The sequence below is a fragment of the Papaver somniferum genome, chromosome 3 (genome assembly GCF_003573695.1).
Source record: "Papaver somniferum cultivar HN1 chromosome 3, ASM357369v1, whole genome shotgun sequence".
NCBI classification, from domain to species: Eukaryota; Viridiplantae; Streptophyta; class Magnoliopsida; order Ranunculales; family Papaveraceae; genus Papaver; species Papaver somniferum.
In genome coordinates, this window is record NC_039360.1 from 228,843,304 (window position 1) to 228,863,293 (window position 19,990).

The following is a 19,990-nucleotide window of genomic DNA, read 5'->3' on the forward strand; positions in this document are numbered from 1 at the left end:
AAGACTGATTAGTTAGCTTAATCAATTTAATTAGCACTAATCAAATGAAGGGTAGATTAGACACTAGAGAAAAATATAGATAAGGGATATTATGGGTTGTTATTTCATGACTCCAAAAAACCTCCAAAAACCCATCTGTTTCAAACCCAACAATAGGATTGTTGTTTAATGCGTGAGGTTTAAACCCCTACCTCCACAATAAAAGAAAATGGTAATTGAGTCAAAATCAAAAGTCATTTCTTGGATTCCAAGAAAACAATTTCCCAGCGGATTCTTCGGCTATGTCCAAACTCTTTCAAATTAGAATTTATTTGGCAATTAGACAGGGTTCAAATCCCTGACTCCACAGTGGGAGAGAACTATCTTACTGCTCAATGTTTCTCAATTTCCCGGTGGAAATCGATCAATGACTGATTTGTCAACAATATAAACAAGTTTTGATTATTCCGGGGCACATGTATACCCCATATCCACTGCTTACACATTACGTGTACTTTCACTACCAGCTCAACCACTTCCGGTCAAACTACAAGGACCGTTTTGAATATTTCAACAGCAAATTCCAAGAAAACGTGTACAATTAGTAACAAAAAATAAGGGCTCCTAAGTAAATTCCTACAAATATTAAGTACTAATTTAAACTCATTAACTAAATTTACACTTACTTCTCCGACATCAAAAGTTAAAGAATGTCCTTCTGTAAATAATTTCAATTATTTATTTTTAATAATTTCTTCCATTAAATTTATTTTTTTTTCTGTGGATTTTTCCTACATTTTCGGTCTCCTTGTCCAAGAACCATCATCAAAACCCTAAAACTCCATCTTCATTTTTCATTTCACACTACTTCACTCTCTCCATTACTGCAACTTCAGCAGAAACCAAGAAAAGAAAAAAAAAAGGTCTCTCCTTTACTACGCCTTGTAGTAAAAACCCAGAGAAGAAAACCCCCAGTTTATCTTCTTCATCATCATCTTCTTCTTGATGATGATCAGTATGGACTTGAACAAATTCATTTCTTCTTCTTCTTCTTTCTAGGTATGTCTATCCATCTAGCTTCTTTTGGACTGATAACCCTAGTGATTCTTTTACAAATTGATTTTAGAATTTGAAAATGCAGTAGATTTGAAGTCTGGGTTTTGAGTTTGAAATTGAAATGTTGTAGATTTATTGTTTGATTTAATTAGTAGGTGAAACAGGCTCTGTTTTTTCTTTTGTTCTTTTGCTCTAGAAAAAGCCCCAATGTTTTGTAGATGAAGTGTTTGGTTTTTGGTTTTCAAGCTTTTGGAATTTTAAAAGAGTGAATCTTGTTGCTGATTTTATACTTAACTTGAAATTGAAACTTTATCTACTTTTTTTTTTTTCCGGCTCCTACTTTTACTGTATGGTTTGAGCTTAATGTGAACACAGAAGATAGTGTGATTCCTTGCTTGGATCTTGCTGGTTGTAAAAAGATTTGATTTTGTATAGATATCAAATAATTTTAGCTCTAGAGTAGTATCAGTAGTAGCTTCACTTGTGCTTTAAAATGGTGATAACTTAAGGTTTTGTTCATATTTTTTCTTTGTCCTGTGTAATTTCAAATTCACTTTTTGTAATTGATCTTGATTGTTTTCCTACTTGGTAAATGAGATTTGGGTTTTCATTAATTTGATTCAATTTCAAGGTTCTTTAATGGCAAAGCAGCAATAAAGTTTATTGGTTAGGAAAATAGCTGAATTGCTTCGCTTGTTTAGGTAAGAACTGGAAATTTTCCGTTCTTGAGGATCCGGTCATCTTCCCAAGTGATCAATGGACCGTTCATAGAACCGTGTTCAACATTAGCTGCCACTCCTTTCGTAGTAATTATTTATTATATCTTTGGAACTAAGTCTTACATGCTTTGTTGAAGTCCTGAAGATGAGAAGGAGCCGATATAGCTCTTTCTTCATATACTAGTATTGTATTATACCTATGTCCCAGATGTTCCCTTTCATTGTCTTTGACCGTAGAGCTTTTCATTTGATACTATATAATTTCCATCACTTAAGTCTAATTTATCGTTTATTTTATTTGACAGTTGAAGACTCTACTAGACCTCCTGTAAGAGTATTGTTATTTGGTTATTGGTTGTGAAAATTTGATGGAGATGAGGTCCGGGTGTATAGTTTTAGTGTTTTGGAGTCTCTTAGTTTTTGGAAAAGCACAAGAAGTGTACATTGTGACTATGGAAGGGGAGCCCGTGGTTAGTTACAGTGGAGGAGTGGAGGGATTTGAAGCTACGGCTGCCGCAGAAGATACTGATGAGAGAATTGACACTGCTAGGTATCTGCGTTTCCATTTTCAATGTGGTGCAATATGTGTAAGCACAATTGAGCTTATCTAATTTTCTGTTTGTTTGCCCGTGCTTGTAGTGAATTGGTTACATCTTACTCCCATCACCTTGTGAAGAAGCACGATATGCTTTTAGACATGCTGTTTGAAAGTGGCACCTACAAGAAGCTCTACAGTTATAAGCATCTGATTAATGGGTTTTCCGTTCATACTACACCTGAGCAGGTGAATTTAATTGTCAATTATTTTCATCCATAAGTTTTGTTGACATTTTACGTGTTGGTCATCTGATGCAAAATTCGACTTCTTTGGTAGGCAGAATCCCTTAGACGAGCCCCTGGTGTGAAATCTGTTGAGAGAGATTGGAAGGTGAGAAGACTAACAGTTCACACACCTCAATTTTTGGGTCTTCCGATGGGAGTGTGGCCTACCGGTGGTGGTTGTGACAGAGCTGGAGAAGATATTGTGATAGGATTTGTTGATTCAGGAATATATCCACATCATCCTAGCTTTGCAACCCACAATACTGCTCCGTATGGACCTCTTCCAAAATATAGAGGAAAGTGTGAAATTGATCCAGATACTAAGAGGGACTTCTGTAATGGAAAAATTATTGGTGCGCAACATTTTGCAGCAGCTGCTGTTGCTTCTGGAGCATTTAATCCCTCAGTTAACTACGCATCTCCTCTTGATGGTGATGGGCATGGAAGGTTCGTATTAGACTTGTATAATCAAGTAAATAGTAATCTAGTTTAGATGGTTTTATCCGTGACTTATTCGTTGTTAAGATGCTAGTTGTGTTATTTCTTTGACTTCTATTTTTATTGATTTGCTGTGTTGTAATTTTGATGCACAGCCACACAGCAGCAATTGCTGCTGGAAATAATGGAATTCCGTTGCGGATGCATGGGTTTGAGTTTGGGAGAGCAAGTGGGATGGCTCCTCGTGCTAGGTTGGTTTAGAAGTGGTTTTCAAAAATTTTGACTTCTTAGTTTTCTATAGTTCTTTGTATGATGATCTTGGATTGTTCTTTTTCAGGATTGCTGTGTATAAAGCACTTTACAGATATTTCGGAGGATTTGTATCGGATGTTGTAGCTGCTATTGACCAGGTATGGAATTGTTCTGTGATCAAAACACTAATTGGGTCTGAATTTTAGATATGTCCTCTCCCTCCCTCGGGGCATATGTTATATATTGTATTGTGGACTGTTCCTTGTATTTGAACGAGTACTCTTTCTGACACATGCTATTTGAGTTGATTTGATCTTTCATAATCTCATAGTTATGGTGCTTCTACCTACTACCAAAAAGGTCTCCCAAGAAAGATTACAAGTATCAGAGTACTCAAGAACCAAAAATTTAGAATAGTAACTCATGCAGACCTTGTTTAAATTTTGATTTAAGGTTTCACTTCATTAAGTTAATTGGCGATTTCAATTAAATATTTGCTTTATACTTTGTCGCGTAACCATGGTATGGAAAACCTTACTTTCCTTAAAAGTGCAGCTTGCCGGTATCTAAACAGTAAAACACTGTATGATGTTACAAGTACTCTTGGATTGACTTATTATATCATTGTCAACAGGCTGTTCACGATGGTGTGGACATTCTCAATCTCTCAGTTGGACCAAACAGTCCTCCAGCCACCACCAGGACCACCTACTTAAACCCCTTTGATGCCACATTGCTTTCAGCTGTGAAAGCAGGAATATTTGTGGTCCAAGCAGGAGGAAATGGAGGTCCTTTTCCAAAGACCTTAGTATCTTACAGTCCATGGATAACAACTGTTGCTGCTGCAATTGATGACCGCAGATACAAAAATCATCTGTATCTGGGAAACGGAAAAATCTTAACTGGGCTTGGTTTAACACGTAAGTATATATATCGTTATGCAGTCCATTTATGTTTTTCAAAATGTTACTGGTAGGACTGAAAGATTAACATTTGTAAGCTTGCGCAGTTTGCTATGCGTTATCAATCAAAATTACAAGCTAATCGATAGTTGATTTATACAGCAAGAATTATTTAAAGATCAATTTTGATCATAGTTATGGTTATTATCCTTATTTCGTTTAGCTCTGCTTCCCAAGAAGTTGTACTTGAACCTTTCTTAAATTAAGTGTTTTCCATGGCTTTGGTGCAGCTGCCACACTTTCAAACCGAACATTCACCCTAGTGGCAGCAAATGATGTATTGTTGGACTCGTCAGTTATGAAATTCAGCCCTTCAGATTGCCAAAAGCCTGAAGTTTTCAATAAGAATTTGGTGAAGGGAAATATTCTTCTCTGTGGGTATTCATTCAACTTTGTTGTTGGCTCTGCATCAATCAAGAAGGTTTCAGAAACCGCTAGGGCCCTTGGTGCTGTTGGCTTCGTTCTTGCAGTTGAAAATGTTTCGCCAGGAACCAAATTCGACCCTGTTGCAGTTGGCTTGCCTGGGATTCTCATCACTGATACCAGCAAGTCAATGGTGAGTAATTACACTATTCCCAACTCGAATCAGCGCACTTGCATACTTTTCACATTGTTCAAGACCAAATCTGCTGGTTCTCAAAATGATAATACCTGGATGGTGGATCAGTCTCAGTTTCTTTTTTTTTTCTTTGCTCACTGAGATTTGATTTTTCTTGAATTGCAGGATCTTATTGATTACTATAATAGCACTACATCAAGGGACTGGACAGGGCGGGTGAAGAGCTTTAAAGCAACAGGTAGCATTGGTGATGGTTTGAAACCTATACTTCATAAATCGGCACCCCAGGTGGCACTATTCTCTTCGCGAGGACCAGATATAAAAGATTTCAGCTTCCAAGATGCAGATCTTCTCAAACCAGATATTTTGGCCCCTGGTGCTCTTATTTGGGCTGCCTGGTCTCCGAATGGAACAGATGAAGCTAATTACTTAGGTAACATGCATCTAATTTCACTTGTACAATGGCACTAGAAGGGTATAGAATGACACGTTTTTTGGTTGAACTCATACTGGAAACTAACCTGGTCTTCAAGACTGAAAGTTCTGGCAAATCTGCTTCGTCTTGATCCAATCATTGCAGAAAACAGTTGAGACGAATCCCATTTTGCCTCTAGTCAAGTTGGGTCACAATTTTTCAGCCTTTAGAAAATAGTGAGCTAATCTTTTTAATGTCAAAATGTGGAATAATTAAGTAGGTTTCAATTTATTCAGGTGAATCATTTGCTATGGTATCTGGAACCAGTATGGCAGCACCACATGTAGCTGGAATAGCGGCCCTGGTAAAGCAGAAGCACCCTAAGTGGAGCCCATCTGCCATCAAATCAGCTCTGATGACCACAGCATCTACGTTTGATCGAGCAGGCAAGGGTATTCAAGCTCAGCAATATTCGGGGTCTGAAACCATGACTCTGGTACCTGCTACTCCATTTGATTACGGAAGTGGGCATGTCAGTCCCAGAGCTGCTCTCGATCCTGGACTCATCTTCGATGCTGGTTAGTATTTTACTCTTTGCAGAATGTAGTGGTGCTACATGGACTGCATTATTTGACCACATCATAATCCAGTAGATTGTTAGCTCATCTCGCACCAATGACTAAAGTCACTTCAACTGATTCCCTCCTTACTTTTTTTGCCTTGGCAATGGGAATATAAACTTCAGCTGGTCACATGAGCTGCAGTGTCATGTGCCATGTGGTTAGCAGTGAACCATGTGGGAATGTATACGATCTTGCCTAATTTTCAATATCTCATTCTTCGATTTATAGGTTATGTCGACTATGTGAAATTCCTTTGTGCAACTCCCGGAATTGATCCCAGCGAGATCGCAAACTTCACAAGTTCATCGTGCAAGACCTACCACGGTGGCCACCCATCAGACCTCAACACTCCATCAATTGCAATCTCCCATCTCGTAGGAACTCGAACTATTACCCGAACCGTCACTAATGTAGCTGAGGAAGAAACTTACACAATCACGACAAGAATGTCCCCGGAGATAGCAATCGAAGCCAATCCTCCAGCAATGACTTTGCTTCCTGGTGCATCACGCAAGTTCACCATATCCCTCACCGTTAGATCAGTGACTGGATCTTACAGCTTCGGACAGGTCTTGATGAAAGGTAGTCGTGGTCACAAGGTACGAATCCCAGTCGTTGCTATGGGTTACTATTGAATGCTTGTTTTCAATGTATTGTGTTCTTGATATTCTTTGTAGTCTCACTGAATAAGAGGTATAATAGTATGTACGTATTTATATCTAGCAGTATATACGTAGAGAATTCTGTAATTGTAGTCCTAGTATTTGAAAAGGCGGAGATGGCTAGTTTCCCCTTTATATATAGATAGATATATATATCTAAGTTTTGTCTCTCACGTATTATGATCGGAAATTCTGTATTTGGTTCGTAGTTTTCTCTGTAATAACTGTACCAAGAATCCCTCATTAGCTATGTATCATCGTTAGTATTCTTCTCTGCAATTGCTTGAGCTCATGAACATAGTATTCGGTCACAGAAACAAGTCTTGCATATATAATCTATTATTAATTTACTGCAATTACGGTACACAGAAAACAATTAGTAACGAATTTCGTCGAATATCCTAACCTTGACATAATTCTTGCTGCAATTGGTAAAAAAAATTCTATGACAGAGTTATAGAAGGGTTTGTAATATGCCGATAGATATATAAATGGATAGAGAAGTATTCAAAACCTGAAATCCCATAGATGTGCATGTGGTTCTGTTTCTAAGATCAATTTGCACAAAAAGAAATGGAAAGGCAAAAGTAGAAATAATCGCTTAGTTTCATTTTTCCTGGGCTTGGGATGCTCTGGTCCTCCCTTCCCAAACCCAAAACTCGGTTTGGTCCTCCCTTCCGAAGCCCAAAACTCTGTTTGGTCCAAATTTTAGACGCCAAACTTAGGCCAATTCAAAATTTCCAATAATAAAAAATTAGACAGTTTGGTCCAAAAATTTACCAGAATTACCGTTTCAGTGTTATCGTAAATGAAAGAGTTTTTTGAATTTTAGATCTCATATTTTGAATCAGGTGAAATCTAGAGTGAGAAAAATTTCCGAGGGTTTTTTTTTTTGAATTAAATCGTTTCTTCATTAGATTTCTATTTCAAGTTAGTGTTTGATCAATTATCTTTTGTTCGATTGTCTTATTTCTTCGATTTTTTTGAATGCATAGTATGATATCGATTTGATGTTTCATCTTTTGTTCGATATTTTGATTTCGGTGTTTGATTTTGATTTTGTTAGTTCTTAGGTTTTGATTTTCATGTAACTTTTTTAATTTATATTTTTGATTTTGATTTTGATTTTTATTTGATGAATAATATGAAATTGATTTGATGTTTGATGTTTGTTTTTTTATTTCTTTACTGGTATGTTTTAATTACCCGCTTAAAGTTATTCAAGGCTAATGATTGACAGAGTAATCGATTTCTTTTATTTTTTGATTATACATAATGTGTATTTTCTTGTACAATGTATATGTTCCGGTTAACGGTGAGTTTAAGATTGATTCGAAGAATTACTCGGTTGATATCTTAAAATTTGATTCAAATCTTTAATTTTAAATCTGTGTGTTAGTTGATTCAATTTTTGAGACTTTTTATATGTGATTCATATTTTGTTTGACTTTAAACAACATGCTGATGTATAAATCTGTACACTAATACAACAATTCTCCACATAACAAGCCAATAAATACTTGAAATATCATACTTGTGTACAAATCTGTAAGAATAGATCTAAGAAAAGAAAAATCCATATCCAAATAATAGTCAAATATCCCTGAAATAACATACTGGTGTACAAATCTGTACAATACTACAACAAATTTAAGAAAAACAACATCCATACCCACATAACATGCCAATATATCCCTGAAAGAACATTAATTCTGATGTACAAATTTTTAGACTACTACAATAGTTCTAAGAAAAACGACATCCATACCCACATCACATGACAATATATCCTTAAAACAATGTTCAGGTGTACAACTCTATACACTACCACAAAAATCGAATAAAAACAATATATATACACATTGAACATGCCAATATATGAAAGTAGTTGCTGATCTTACCTTTCGCTACTTGAATAAATGTTGGATCTTCTATTTGTTATTGTTTTATTTTCTTTGAAGGTATTGATTTCTTTACAATCGCTAATTCCGGTTTAATTAGGCGATGATGAACTTGGACATTTTTGTTGTTGCTTCACCATGATATTACGACTGCTACTGTATTGCTCATCAATGACTTTTGACTCTAGAAGACGATGATTTGGGTTTTTCCTTGGTAAGGGTTTCAATTTCGTCTCTCGTTTAAATGATTTTTTTCTTTTTTAATTCTTTCCTTCATTTTCTTTTTATTTCAGTTAAAGTAGATGGTTAATTTGGTGCCCTCTTCATTCGATGTGATAGTTAGAGTATGAGTTTGATTTGATGCGCTTGTGCATTATGAAGATCGTGTGAAGGATAATAACTTCTTTACTGCTTATTTAAATAACTACTGGACTAATTTGTACCTATTTGACTCTGGCGGGATTAACTAGTATTTTTTGACGGGTGTTTGGACTAAACCATATTTTTTCCAAGAAAAAGTACCTCCTTATTGTATGACTACTCTTCATATGGTGTGTGATGCAAGGAAAAATTCAATCATCGGTACGTATAATTATTGAGGTATGACCTTTCTAAATCTCGGTGTTATTTCTGTAATGAGCCGATATCATTCATATATTGGGAATATACGGTTTAGTCCAAAAATACTAGTTAGCCTAGGTTGGGTCCAATAGGTACATATTATCCCACTAGCTATTTAAAAAGAGGTAAAACGTTATTCTCCTTTGCACGATTTTTATAATGCACACGGACAACAAATAAAACCCATACTGTAAGTGTCACATTCAACGGGGCGACACCACGTTAATCATTTATTTTACCCGAATCCTGAAAAAATAATCAAAAGAAATCAAAAAAATCATTTAAAGGAGAGAAAAAATATCAAAATCCTAACTAAGAAAAAACCGAAATCATTATCATCATCTAGAAGAAAAACTTCATCATCAAAAGCCATTGATGAAATATACGTACAATCGTGGTAAAGAAAAATACAGTACAATAATAGTAGGTTCAAGATTATTATTATTATTTTGATAACCGAAAGTCGGACCCAGACTCCTATCCGAACCCAGTCAGTTGAACTGGCCCCACTGCCAGACCCAACACTGCCAAACCCATTATACAACTAATCTATTACAAACCTATACGGCGGCGGGGATTGAATCCCGACTTCTTCCTTACTGGAATTGATGGGATACCACTGAGCTATGCTCTTGGATCCCGATTCAAGATTAATTATCTTGTGGTCAAAGCGTCATTTATTTTTTATTGACCAAAATAAGCAAACAATTGAAGACAACCACCCATAAACGATCATTAACATGCATGGTACCATTAAAAAAACGAATATTAACTAGCACAACACGAGTGGAATACACATCTAAATGGATATCGGAAATACTAGAAATCCAACTCCACAACGCATATGCAAATGACCATTCCAAAAAGAGTTGTGGATGTGATTCATTGCAAGAAGGTTTATTTTCAAAGGTTACAATAATAGGAAAAAGTAACATCACAAGCATCAAAATGTCAATTTCATAGTTGTTTGTTTTTTCTTTCTGACTCATCTGAATCTGACTCATCATATCTATGTCAAACTCATACATATCTGATTGAGTGTGTAGCCTCTTCAGAGCATGCATGAATATGTATTTATTAAAATCTCTCAGCTGAGTTTCAGCATTCTGCATATCTCATCTTTTATAGTAAGCAATTCTAGTACACACTTCTGTATAGAACCAAGAATAATTGGATGGCTCCTAGATGGATTGACCACTAGTATAAAACAATAACGTTTTCAGGATGTCGCAAATGTTCCCTGATTATGCAAGAAAAATGTTCAGAATGAGTATGATGCTTCTACATCTCGTAAATCGATTCTCAAATAAATATAATTTTCCCAGAATTGCCATGTTATTATAGAGCCATCAATCAATTAATTAAAGTGCAATATTCATTAATTGAATTTCTTAGGAAATATTCTATTTTTACCATAATATTTTATTACTTCAATTCACGGCTTTTCTCGGCTGAATCCCATAGATTAGTAATGGATATTCACCTTTCGGACATAGCGGTCACTACCGAGCAAGCCTTGAGAAATGGTGTGTGTGCGAACTTAGTAATAATGCACACAAGGGCACTAAAAAATATGGACGAATGAGGATATGGAGAACTAAGCGAAAAAAAGGAAGGAAAAAAAACAATAAAAAAACGAGGTGCGTGAAGAGGGTCCACCAGCTAGCTGGCCATGCCGTGGCCATGGACGGTCCCACTCCTCTCCGTTTATTTTATTTTATATAATTATTATTCTACAATACTTGACTCACACATTGAGCAAACCCCCGGCTCTCCATATTTTTTCAATTATTGCTCAATGCTCCATAAAGCCTATAAATCAAATGGTGCCGCGATTATTAGGTTGTTTTCACCAATAAATATCAAAATATCATTATTTTAATATTCTAAAATATTGGAAGTTTGAAGAAAAATCCTACTTCCTCACTCAAGCAAAAAATTGAGAGTTTCAGTCAGGATCAAGCTCTTCTGGAAATACAAAATATTGCACAAACGTACAACGAAAACTACCAAAATTCTCAAGAATGGACGGTCGTCGACATGGTGGCCCGTGTACCAACATGGTTGGACTTGGACGGTATACTTGGCCACCATGGCATGCCGCTCCCACCACTCTTAATCCAATTTTGGATAATCCTCCATATTTTGGTGGATCCTCTTTCTACCAGTTGGATAATCCTTCATATACCGCATAGTCGGTCTCTCCACCACCAATAGCCGGTCCTCATACCCATTGGTTTTTAGGTATCCCTACCTTGGACAGTCCCCCATCCTATGGATTCAGGGTTTCCTAAAATTAGGTTTTCAGACTTGATAATAATTATGTTCGAGTCTGAGTATTAATAGTTTTCATATTGATACAACTATCAATATTTTAATTAGTATTTAATGTTCGGTCTTGTTGCCAACATTTATATTGCTCGACTGTGCAAGAAAAAACATGACATTGGACGACCATCCACTTGGTTGACCATCTAATAATTCATTGGATTATCCAGTATTATATACCAATACTCTACTTCATACTCTGTCATTCGAAAACTCATGAGATGGTGGATGAAGAATGTGTATTCTATAATAACTCAACAATATCTGATTTCCCGTCAAATACTTGACATATCAGAGAAGGTCATGATCCATAAATCTCATTAAACCGATATATCCAAAACATTAGTATCATTGAAGCATCATTTGGCATAATAATATGTCACAATTCATCATACTCGATATCTATGCTCGACTCATCAAGGATAAGACTCACGGTCTATCTAAGTAAACAATTGACTAATTAAATGCACGTCTTCCTTGCAGACTTAACATACATGAGACGCCAATCATGTCACAAGAGGGGATATTCACTAGAGTTTTCGTCTGGTGGCCTACAATACATGCGATGTAACATTACATCCACGTTAAGAAATATGAGTAAGTCGTGCTCGAAGTTGAAGGAGTACGAAAATTATTGGATGGACAATAAACCAAGTCTCCCATACAATATAGAACTAGTTCAACCACGATTTTATACTTACCTATTCTCCCACCCCTCGTCAACCGTCACACTTACTGGAGATCAATGTGCTACCTACTCATGCAATATAAATAGGTTCATCAACCTATGGTAACTAAAATTTATTGGGTCGAATTTTATCTGAACTCAATCACTTTGTTAGATCATTGCTCAATCGAACTCGCAAGCGTTGCTATCTCAAGATTGTTTGTCAAGTTTAATTGTCAAAACTATAAGTCTTAATTTCTAGTCTACTTATATCTATGTCTCGGATTAGGATATAATGTGTAGTTGGGATTTAGACTTCACGCCGTTCATCGATTCAAGACGAAGAACTACTAAGCGGAGCTTGTGGAACTTCATCAACAAAATATATGTGGAGACTTGAACTCATCTATCACTCAGAAGTCTATTTCTATTTTATCTCCTATTGAGACAAAAATCGTATAACTATAGACTTTATATTATACACATTTGATATTTCGAGCTGAGTTTATCTCACTTATGTCTTTCTCGAAATATGTGTTGGTAAGCTTTCGCTTTAACCAAGTTCATCTTTTATTATTGATGAAAGTCAAAAGATGATCATGTGACAATCGCCTGGTAACATCTTACATGATTTGTGTGAGACAATTATTTGATGTAGACTCAGAATGTTTCGTATTGATTAGTTGATCACTTGAAAATTGCTCTGAAGCTAATAGTTTGTGTGAGATAACTATTCTCGTCTTCCAAGAATGTTTCAATGATTAAAATGGAGTTTAGGACAATTAACTTTTGATTGTATATAGCACAGTATGCGTACTTGTATGGTAATTGTTGCAAGTATATTCAAGTCCGGGAATTTAGTATGCATACCCGTGTGCGTACAGTTTCAACATTTGAAGTCCGGGAACTATTGTATGCATACCCGTATGCATACTGATTTCAACTGAGATTGGTTATGAACGACAATATGCGTACCCGTTTGCATACTGGCGAACAAGACCAAGTCTGGGAACTTAGGTATGCGTACCCGTTTGCATATCTGAGTGGGTTAAGTTCTAAAATCGGCTAATTATGTTTACGTACTCATGAAAAAATACATTTATATATTAAGGAATGTAATCTTTGCAAACCGTGGCTATAATGTTCATGAATTGATTCGAGTGAATCAAAATCAATTTTGATTCAATTATGTCTTGTATACTTCTATGAGAATATAAAAAATTGAACAACTCTATAACTAGTTTCATTTGAGTCATTTGAACTAGTTGTGATTAAGATGAACAAGGTTGATATGAAAGTTTTCATATGACTAACTTCGGTTAACTATTGTTGAGCCAACCAAGAGTACACGTTTAGGTACGGTTACACGTATCTAGATGAAGGTACATTTTACATGTGTGTAACAAGCTAATACAATCTAACGGTTGAAATATATTATCTTGAATCTAATTAGGTTTTTATCTAACGGTAAATATTGAATGCTTTGTTACCAATGTAACATTGATTGCAAACCTTGATTTGAAGAATATATAAAGGAGAACTCTAGCAAGTGGTAGGTTTTTCCTAAAATCATTATAGAGTAACGACTTGAAGACTTCATTGGGATTCTGAAGCCAGACCCAACTATTTTCTATGTAGTTGCGTGTTCTGATCTTACTTTGTTCTATCGTATCGAGTACTATCTTCTCTAAGATTTTCTCGAGATATAATCTCTGATAGGTAAGATAAAAAGTAATCACAAAGCTCTTCGTCTCATTCTTTGTGATTCCACAATATCTTGTTTCGCTACCATACAATTAAGATTATTATGAGGTGATTAATACTACTAGGATGTTCTTCGGGAATATAAGTTCTGTGTATCATCAATTGGTTCCTGTTCACCTTGATTTATCAAAGATGGAACAAAAACTCGTAGGTATTTCTGTAGGAGACAAATTTATCTATTCAATAAACTTTTATGTGTGAGACAGATTTGTTTATCAAGTCTTCGACTTTGGGTCGTATCAACTCTTGGTTGTGGGTGAGATCAGCTAAGCAAGTGCGTAGAGTTCTGCTGGGAATCATTGGTGTAAAGAACGCGACTGTACCTTAATCAGTGTGAGATTGGTTAGGGATCAACTACATTCCAGTACGAAGTTAACTTATAGTAGGCTAGAGTCTATAGCGGCTTAATACATTGTGGTGTTCAAAAATGGACTAAGTGCAGGAGTTTTTCTGCATTTGCGGTTTCCTCGTTAATATTTGAGGGAAGTTATCACTTTTGAGCAAGTTAGTAATTTAGGAAAATAAAATATATATTCGCTTATATTTTGGGATGAAATGTCATATTTATTTTAAATTAAAATACCTTCTGTGCAAACTTTTTTTTTTCTTCTAATTTTTCACATTTTTATTTTGGAATGATAGGGAAAGCGGAAGGATAGATAATTTTATATGCATGTACAAACCATCCTAATTAATCCTAAAAAAATCATAAGATACTAATACGAAATGTGTGAGCCTAACCAGATGTTGAGGATATATTAGAGGCCAACTATATTGTCACTAGAAGCAATAATAATTAAATTAGATAAGCCTTTTTTTTTTTTATCAAACATTAACATCATATTATAAGTAATTGACTCCTCATGATGGAAGATAAATATTACAACGCGTGCCGTTACATCACGAGTTATTTCTAGTAGAACACGTTCTAACCAACTAACTAATGACTAGGATATGAGTCTCTTTAGTGTTTTGAGAAATCCTTATATAAGGTTTCAAAAACTCGGAGAACCTCTTTTTTCTAGGCCTAAAGTAAGGGCTTCTCTAATATGACAAAAACGGGTCACCATTTAGCAATTAAGAAAACCCTAATCTACAATATTTTTATAACGACTATATAACATTCAGTTAGTGTTAATAATCTTTTATCTAAAGATCAGATTAATGAGTCATTTTTACATAGTTAGTGATAAAAATCAGATAAGTGCACTATTTTAGTGGGGAAAAAAAGAGAGAGAATGGCCTAGAGATTTTTTTCGATCTAAAATCCTAGATTTCGATTCACCCAACCAATATCATTTTTTTTCCTCAAAATTGGTGAAAATATACAAATACTTAACAACTTAGGACCGGAACCTACCCGTAACACAACATGCGATTTGTTTTTTTGATTTACGGTCATGATTCTTAGTTTCCTAACCTAACAACTCCAAAAAAAAAACAAGTTCTGGATTAGGAAATTAAGAATACCTAACTATAAAACTTATGCGGACATAATTTTTTCAACTGATGGATTATCATTAATTCTATCTATTTGCTTATCCCACATCTTAAACAAAGATTCCAGTCGACGGTTATAAGTTTCCCGATCGACGATAAATCCAAGACATATTTCAACCAAATATAAGGGAGAACTGTTTAATCATTAGGAATCCACGTGAAACCCCTCTCCCTGGTATTAGGTTTCTTTTTTTTTTTTACACACCCTTCACTAGTTTCCTACCTGCGGCCACAATAAGAGTGTAACAACACAAATTTCTATTTTCTTGCGAGTTTTAACGGCTATAAATCTCGGGATCACATCTAGATTCTTCCAAAATTCGGAACCGTTAGATATTTTTCCTCCTTAAAAGACAGAAGGAGAACAATATCGCAGGCAAATAGAGTAATAGTTCCTCCACTCTCGTAGAAAATTAGGGTTTCCTCTGTTCAAATCACAAGATTGAGTTGTAAGGTACGTAATATGATTCCTCTTCTTTATCTTTGTATTCGCTATACCTTAAACCTTGTTGTCAGTTATCCCAACTTTTCCAAAACCCTAGATCGTATGTTTTAAGGTTTCGTTTTGCGAACTTTTTAGAATTTAAAATTTGGTATAAATTTTGCATATTTCGAACCCTAGATTATTGATTCTGTACTCATATATGATAGGGAACAAAGGGTTTTAATGAATTTTATAACGTTATACTAGAGAATAGTTGAGGGAAAATTGGGTTGTTTTTGTTTTGTGTGGAAAAACCCAATTTTTCATGGTAGGATTAAAATCTTTAAGCTGCTTTGGGGGTTTTGTGGAAGGGTCGTAAATCAGTAGTTTCCAAGGAGATTTCAGTTTTGAATTATGTTAACATAGTCGATGATCAGTTGAAAAATAAGCTTTTTGTGAAATTTTTTGATATTTTACTTTTCGATGAAATTAAAGAAAGTGATAGTGTTATGAATGTAAAGTCTGATTTGGATTCCTACTCTTACAGGAAGTGATGTCGGAATATGAGAATGTTGTTGTTGGGAAGCTGAAGCTTAAAGGGAAAGCACTCGATGTGAAGGCGGGAGGGTTAAAGAAGAAAAAGAAACAAAAGAAAGTGCAGTATGAACGAATTGCTGAAATTAAAGAAAGTGAGCTCTCAACAGGTTGGTGAACATTTCTTACTCATAGCTACTTATTTACTATGTTTTCAGTCATTATAGAGGCACAATACTTTTTTCTTTGTTGTCCAACTAAAAACAATTTAACTAAGACAACACCGGAACAATCACAAAAAAGGACCCTTACATCAAAGAGAATAGCCACCTAAAACTTTAATGTCTAGGCATTAGCGTCCCGTCATTTGTGTCCGCCACTAGCTAACTCGAGGTTGTGATTAATGGTCATATGGAACTATTTAAGATCCAACAACAGTTAGGTATTGAATCACTATACGTGTATGACGACAGTCAGGCCTGCAGATCCGTGTATTGTCCAACTCACTGTGTCCTGCACCTCAGATTGACATATTATATATCTCTGGTATAGAATATCAGTGAAATTGAGGAATGCTTGCACTATTACATGTTGATTTCCAGTTTCCACTATTAAATTGGAGACTTATCTACTACTTTTTCTGTGAAACCAGACCTATAGAGTTGTTGTCTTTCCTTTACCAAATTGCATCCAAAACAGTCTTTCACATGCTGAACTTTGGAATATGGCTTTTAGAAGTCTCCGTCTTAAGAATTACTTTATAATTATAAGGATAGTGGTTTCACTATGAGTTGTATCATTCAGATACAGACTGGGGATGTTGGTGAAGGTAACTTATTTAATCTTGGATGCCCTGTAGTGTTAGGGAATGAAAAAGTATTAGTAGGAAGGAATCATTGTCTCGAAAAGGTTTGAGTGTGTAGACTCTGGAACCAAGTAGATGCATTATTCACGTGGACATAACTGAATATAAGACTCAGGTTATAAAAAGCTTTGCTAGTGTAGGTGATACCGTATATTTTAGCTCTGGAGATGGATGTGATACCTTTTATTTTGGGTGTACATCATCTGACATACATATTTTACCTGGAGAGGAGTTAGTGCTCCCTTGGAAACCTAAAGAAACATTGCACCATACAAACCCTATGATCATTCCTGCGCTTCATGAGACACATTCAACCCGGCCCCTTTCATTCTTATTTCACACTCACCAGAAAAGTGTAGAATTCTTTTTCTTTTAAATGACTCTTACCTTTGGAATCTCATTTTTCAAATTCAAAGATTACCCTATAATTACCATTGAAACAAAAGTAGCCAACAACCCTACCTCTTTAACATCTTTGCTTTTGTGTGTTGCAAGAATTCCATATGATAGCAAGAATAATCCACTAACTGGATTTAATATCTGGGATTAGCGTCCTGTCACTTGTGTTCGCCACTTGCTAATTGTTTGAGAAAGTTATTTGAACATAATATATTATTTGAGGTCTTGATTGATGGGCATACACAAGTCACAACAGAGGTTACACAAGTTACTTGAATTTTGTTTAACAGAGAAGGTTTTCAATATCAGTGAATTTGAGTAATGCTTGCGCTATTACATGTTTTCATCTACTATTAGATTGGAGAGTTACCAACTACTTTGGGATATGGCTTTTAGTTGTTTCCGTCTTAGTAATTGCTTTATAATAATAAGTATAGTGGTTGTACTATGCGTTTAAATAGTGAAGGTAAATTATAAATTGTGGATGCTCTGCAGTGTTTTGGAATGAAAAAGGTAATTCATTGCCTCGGAAAACGTTGGAGTCTAGACTCTGAAACCAAGTAGAATCATTATACATGCGGATTTAAGTGAATATGAGGCTTTCACATTATAAAAAACTTAATGATTGCTGGTGTTCTTGATATTTGGCTCTTGAAAATGGACGTGCTCCCTTTATTTTCGGTATATGCGTTATTTGATGGATGATGGACTTAATAGTGGAAACTGGATTATGTAACTTTAACCATTATCTGAAACAGCATTTTAAAACAAAAGCCAATCTTTTAATAAGATAAAATTGGATGTGCTGTGCTTATAACTGAAATGAATGGCTTGGTTTGTATTATTTCTTCTTGATTTTGTCATCTTTTTTTTTTGCGGTTCACCAAAGTTTACTTTAAGGACCACCAGAACAGAATTATGTAGGGTGGAAACTCTGGAGGACTTTGTTTCTCAAATAGTGACATGATTGTTGAAGCCTTTGATGTTCTTAGTGGTTCCTTGTTTTATCTTTTGTCATCCTTATCCTCAACTGAACTTTTATGGTGATGCTAGGTAGTGGAGGCACTGGATTGTCCGCAGATGCTGTTGAGGAGGATGCAAACGAGACCAATGAGTTAGGACAGAAAGAGCGTCCTGCTAGTATCGATGATCATCTCACACCAGCTGAGAGGCGTTATATTGAGCAAAGGGAAAGAATCGATGTCCGCAGGCTGGCAAAGACTTCAAACAAATCTCACCGTGATCGCATTCAAGATTTCAATCAGTATCTGGCAAACATGAGTGAGCACTACGACATTCCTAAAGTTGGTCCCGGCTAAGAACTCTGCAGAGAACCTCATCTGTGTAAAGACAGTGATATTACCGGTAGAACCCTTGGTCTTGATAACGTTACACTACTTTCTTCTATGATGTTTACACTTCATTTCTTTGGTTGGCGAACTTCATGCATCTCTTAGATGGCTAGTCCATGTTGGTTGGCTTGTTCATGGTATGATAAAACCCCTCCATATGAAAATGTTTATGTACCATAATGGACTAGTGGACTCTAAGTGAACACCAGGATGATGCTGTAGATTTCAAATTATTGACTTAGCATTAATTGTGGTAATTAGAGTCGATTGCTGTTGCATTTCACTAAAAAGAGGGGCATGCATTGTCATTTTCAAGAACAAAGTGTTGCAGGGTAGCATGTCCCATCCCCCATGTCTTTTGCCAAGTTTCGGCTTTCTGCCAATGCACAAACTGTTGAGATGAGCTATTGCATTATTTAGAAAAGATTAAAATTCGGTTTCTCCTTCTTTTATCAAAGTGCGTAAAAGATTAAGTTGCAGTAATCGACATTATTTAGTTGCGTTTGATTAGATTCTCTTTGTCTTTGTAGTGATCTTGAGTGATACCACCATATATAACTTATAAACGTGAAAATGAATTCTAGCCAAGATATGATAAACACATACTTGAAAGTTGATGGCTTGATGCCCTGTAGGGTGTACAAGGGGCGTGCATATTCAACGAGATAGGGACCTGTGTCACCTATCTTATCTTTAGCATATTCACAGGAGGACCAAGTTATCTTCAGCGGGAGTCAGTTTTTCCTACAATAAAACTAGTGAGCCCACTGGTCTTCGAAATAGTTGCTTTTTATAAGCCCTTCAATGTGAAGCACTGCTGCGAGCCTGCTTTTTAAAAAGAATCTTGTTTCGAGGTATACAAAATTATTTAGAAAACTTTCATTCGTTTATTTATGTGATTTAATTTTTTTCTAATATTTTTATATATTTTTTTACTTTTTTTTTACATTTTTCTTATTTAAAATTTAATTATTTGTTTCCCTCTTTTCTTCTTTAGTCCAATGGTGCTAACACGACTACAGTTTTTATCGTCTTTAATCAAATATAGTATGTGATCATTTTTCTAATCCGCAAATTAGTGAAAAAGAAAAAGAAAAAGAAGTGGAAGTAGAAATCGAATCGAGTGAAGTTGGAGAACAAGAGCAAGA

General features: G+C 35.5%; 2 protein-coding genes across 3 annotated transcripts; both read left to right on the plus strand.

Annotated features, from left to right (window-relative positions):
* The first annotated feature begins 738 nt into the window (after positions 1–738).
* LOC113358867 (subtilisin-like protease SBT2.5) lies at positions 739–6,798 on the plus strand. 2 transcript variants are annotated; one of them, XM_026602587.1, is made up of 11 exons: positions 739–1,038; positions 2,060–2,304; positions 2,394–2,538; positions 2,629–3,023; positions 3,170–3,265; positions 3,352–3,424; positions 3,901–4,186; positions 4,459–4,784; positions 4,953–5,220; positions 5,499–5,780; positions 6,054–6,798. In XM_026602587.1, the coding sequence occupies exons 2-11, from the start codon at positions 2,123–2,125 to the stop codon at positions 6,458–6,460; spliced, it is 2,460 nt and encodes an 819-aa protein (XP_026458372.1). In that variant the 5' UTR covers positions 739–1,038; positions 2,060–2,122; the 3' UTR covers positions 6,461–6,798. The 2 variants fall into 2 exon arrangements, with proteins under 2 accessions (XP_026458372.1, XP_026458371.1); XM_026602586.1 differs by lacking the exon at positions 739–1,038 and adding an exon at positions 1,527–1,544 and having other exon boundaries at positions 6,054–6,460.
* Positions 6,799–15,569: 8,771 nt separating this feature from the next.
* LOC113358869 (protein FAM32A-like) lies at positions 15,570–19,157 on the plus strand. The gene is made up of 3 exons (XM_026602588.1): positions 15,570–15,722; positions 16,240–16,396; positions 18,544–19,157. Exons 2-3 carry the CDS (start codon positions 16,246–16,248, stop codon positions 18,807–18,809), a joined length of 417 nt encoding a protein of 138 aa, XP_026458373.1. The 5' UTR covers positions 15,570–15,722; positions 16,240–16,245; the 3' UTR covers positions 18,810–19,157.
* The last annotated feature ends 833 nt before the right edge of the window (positions 19,158–19,990 follow it).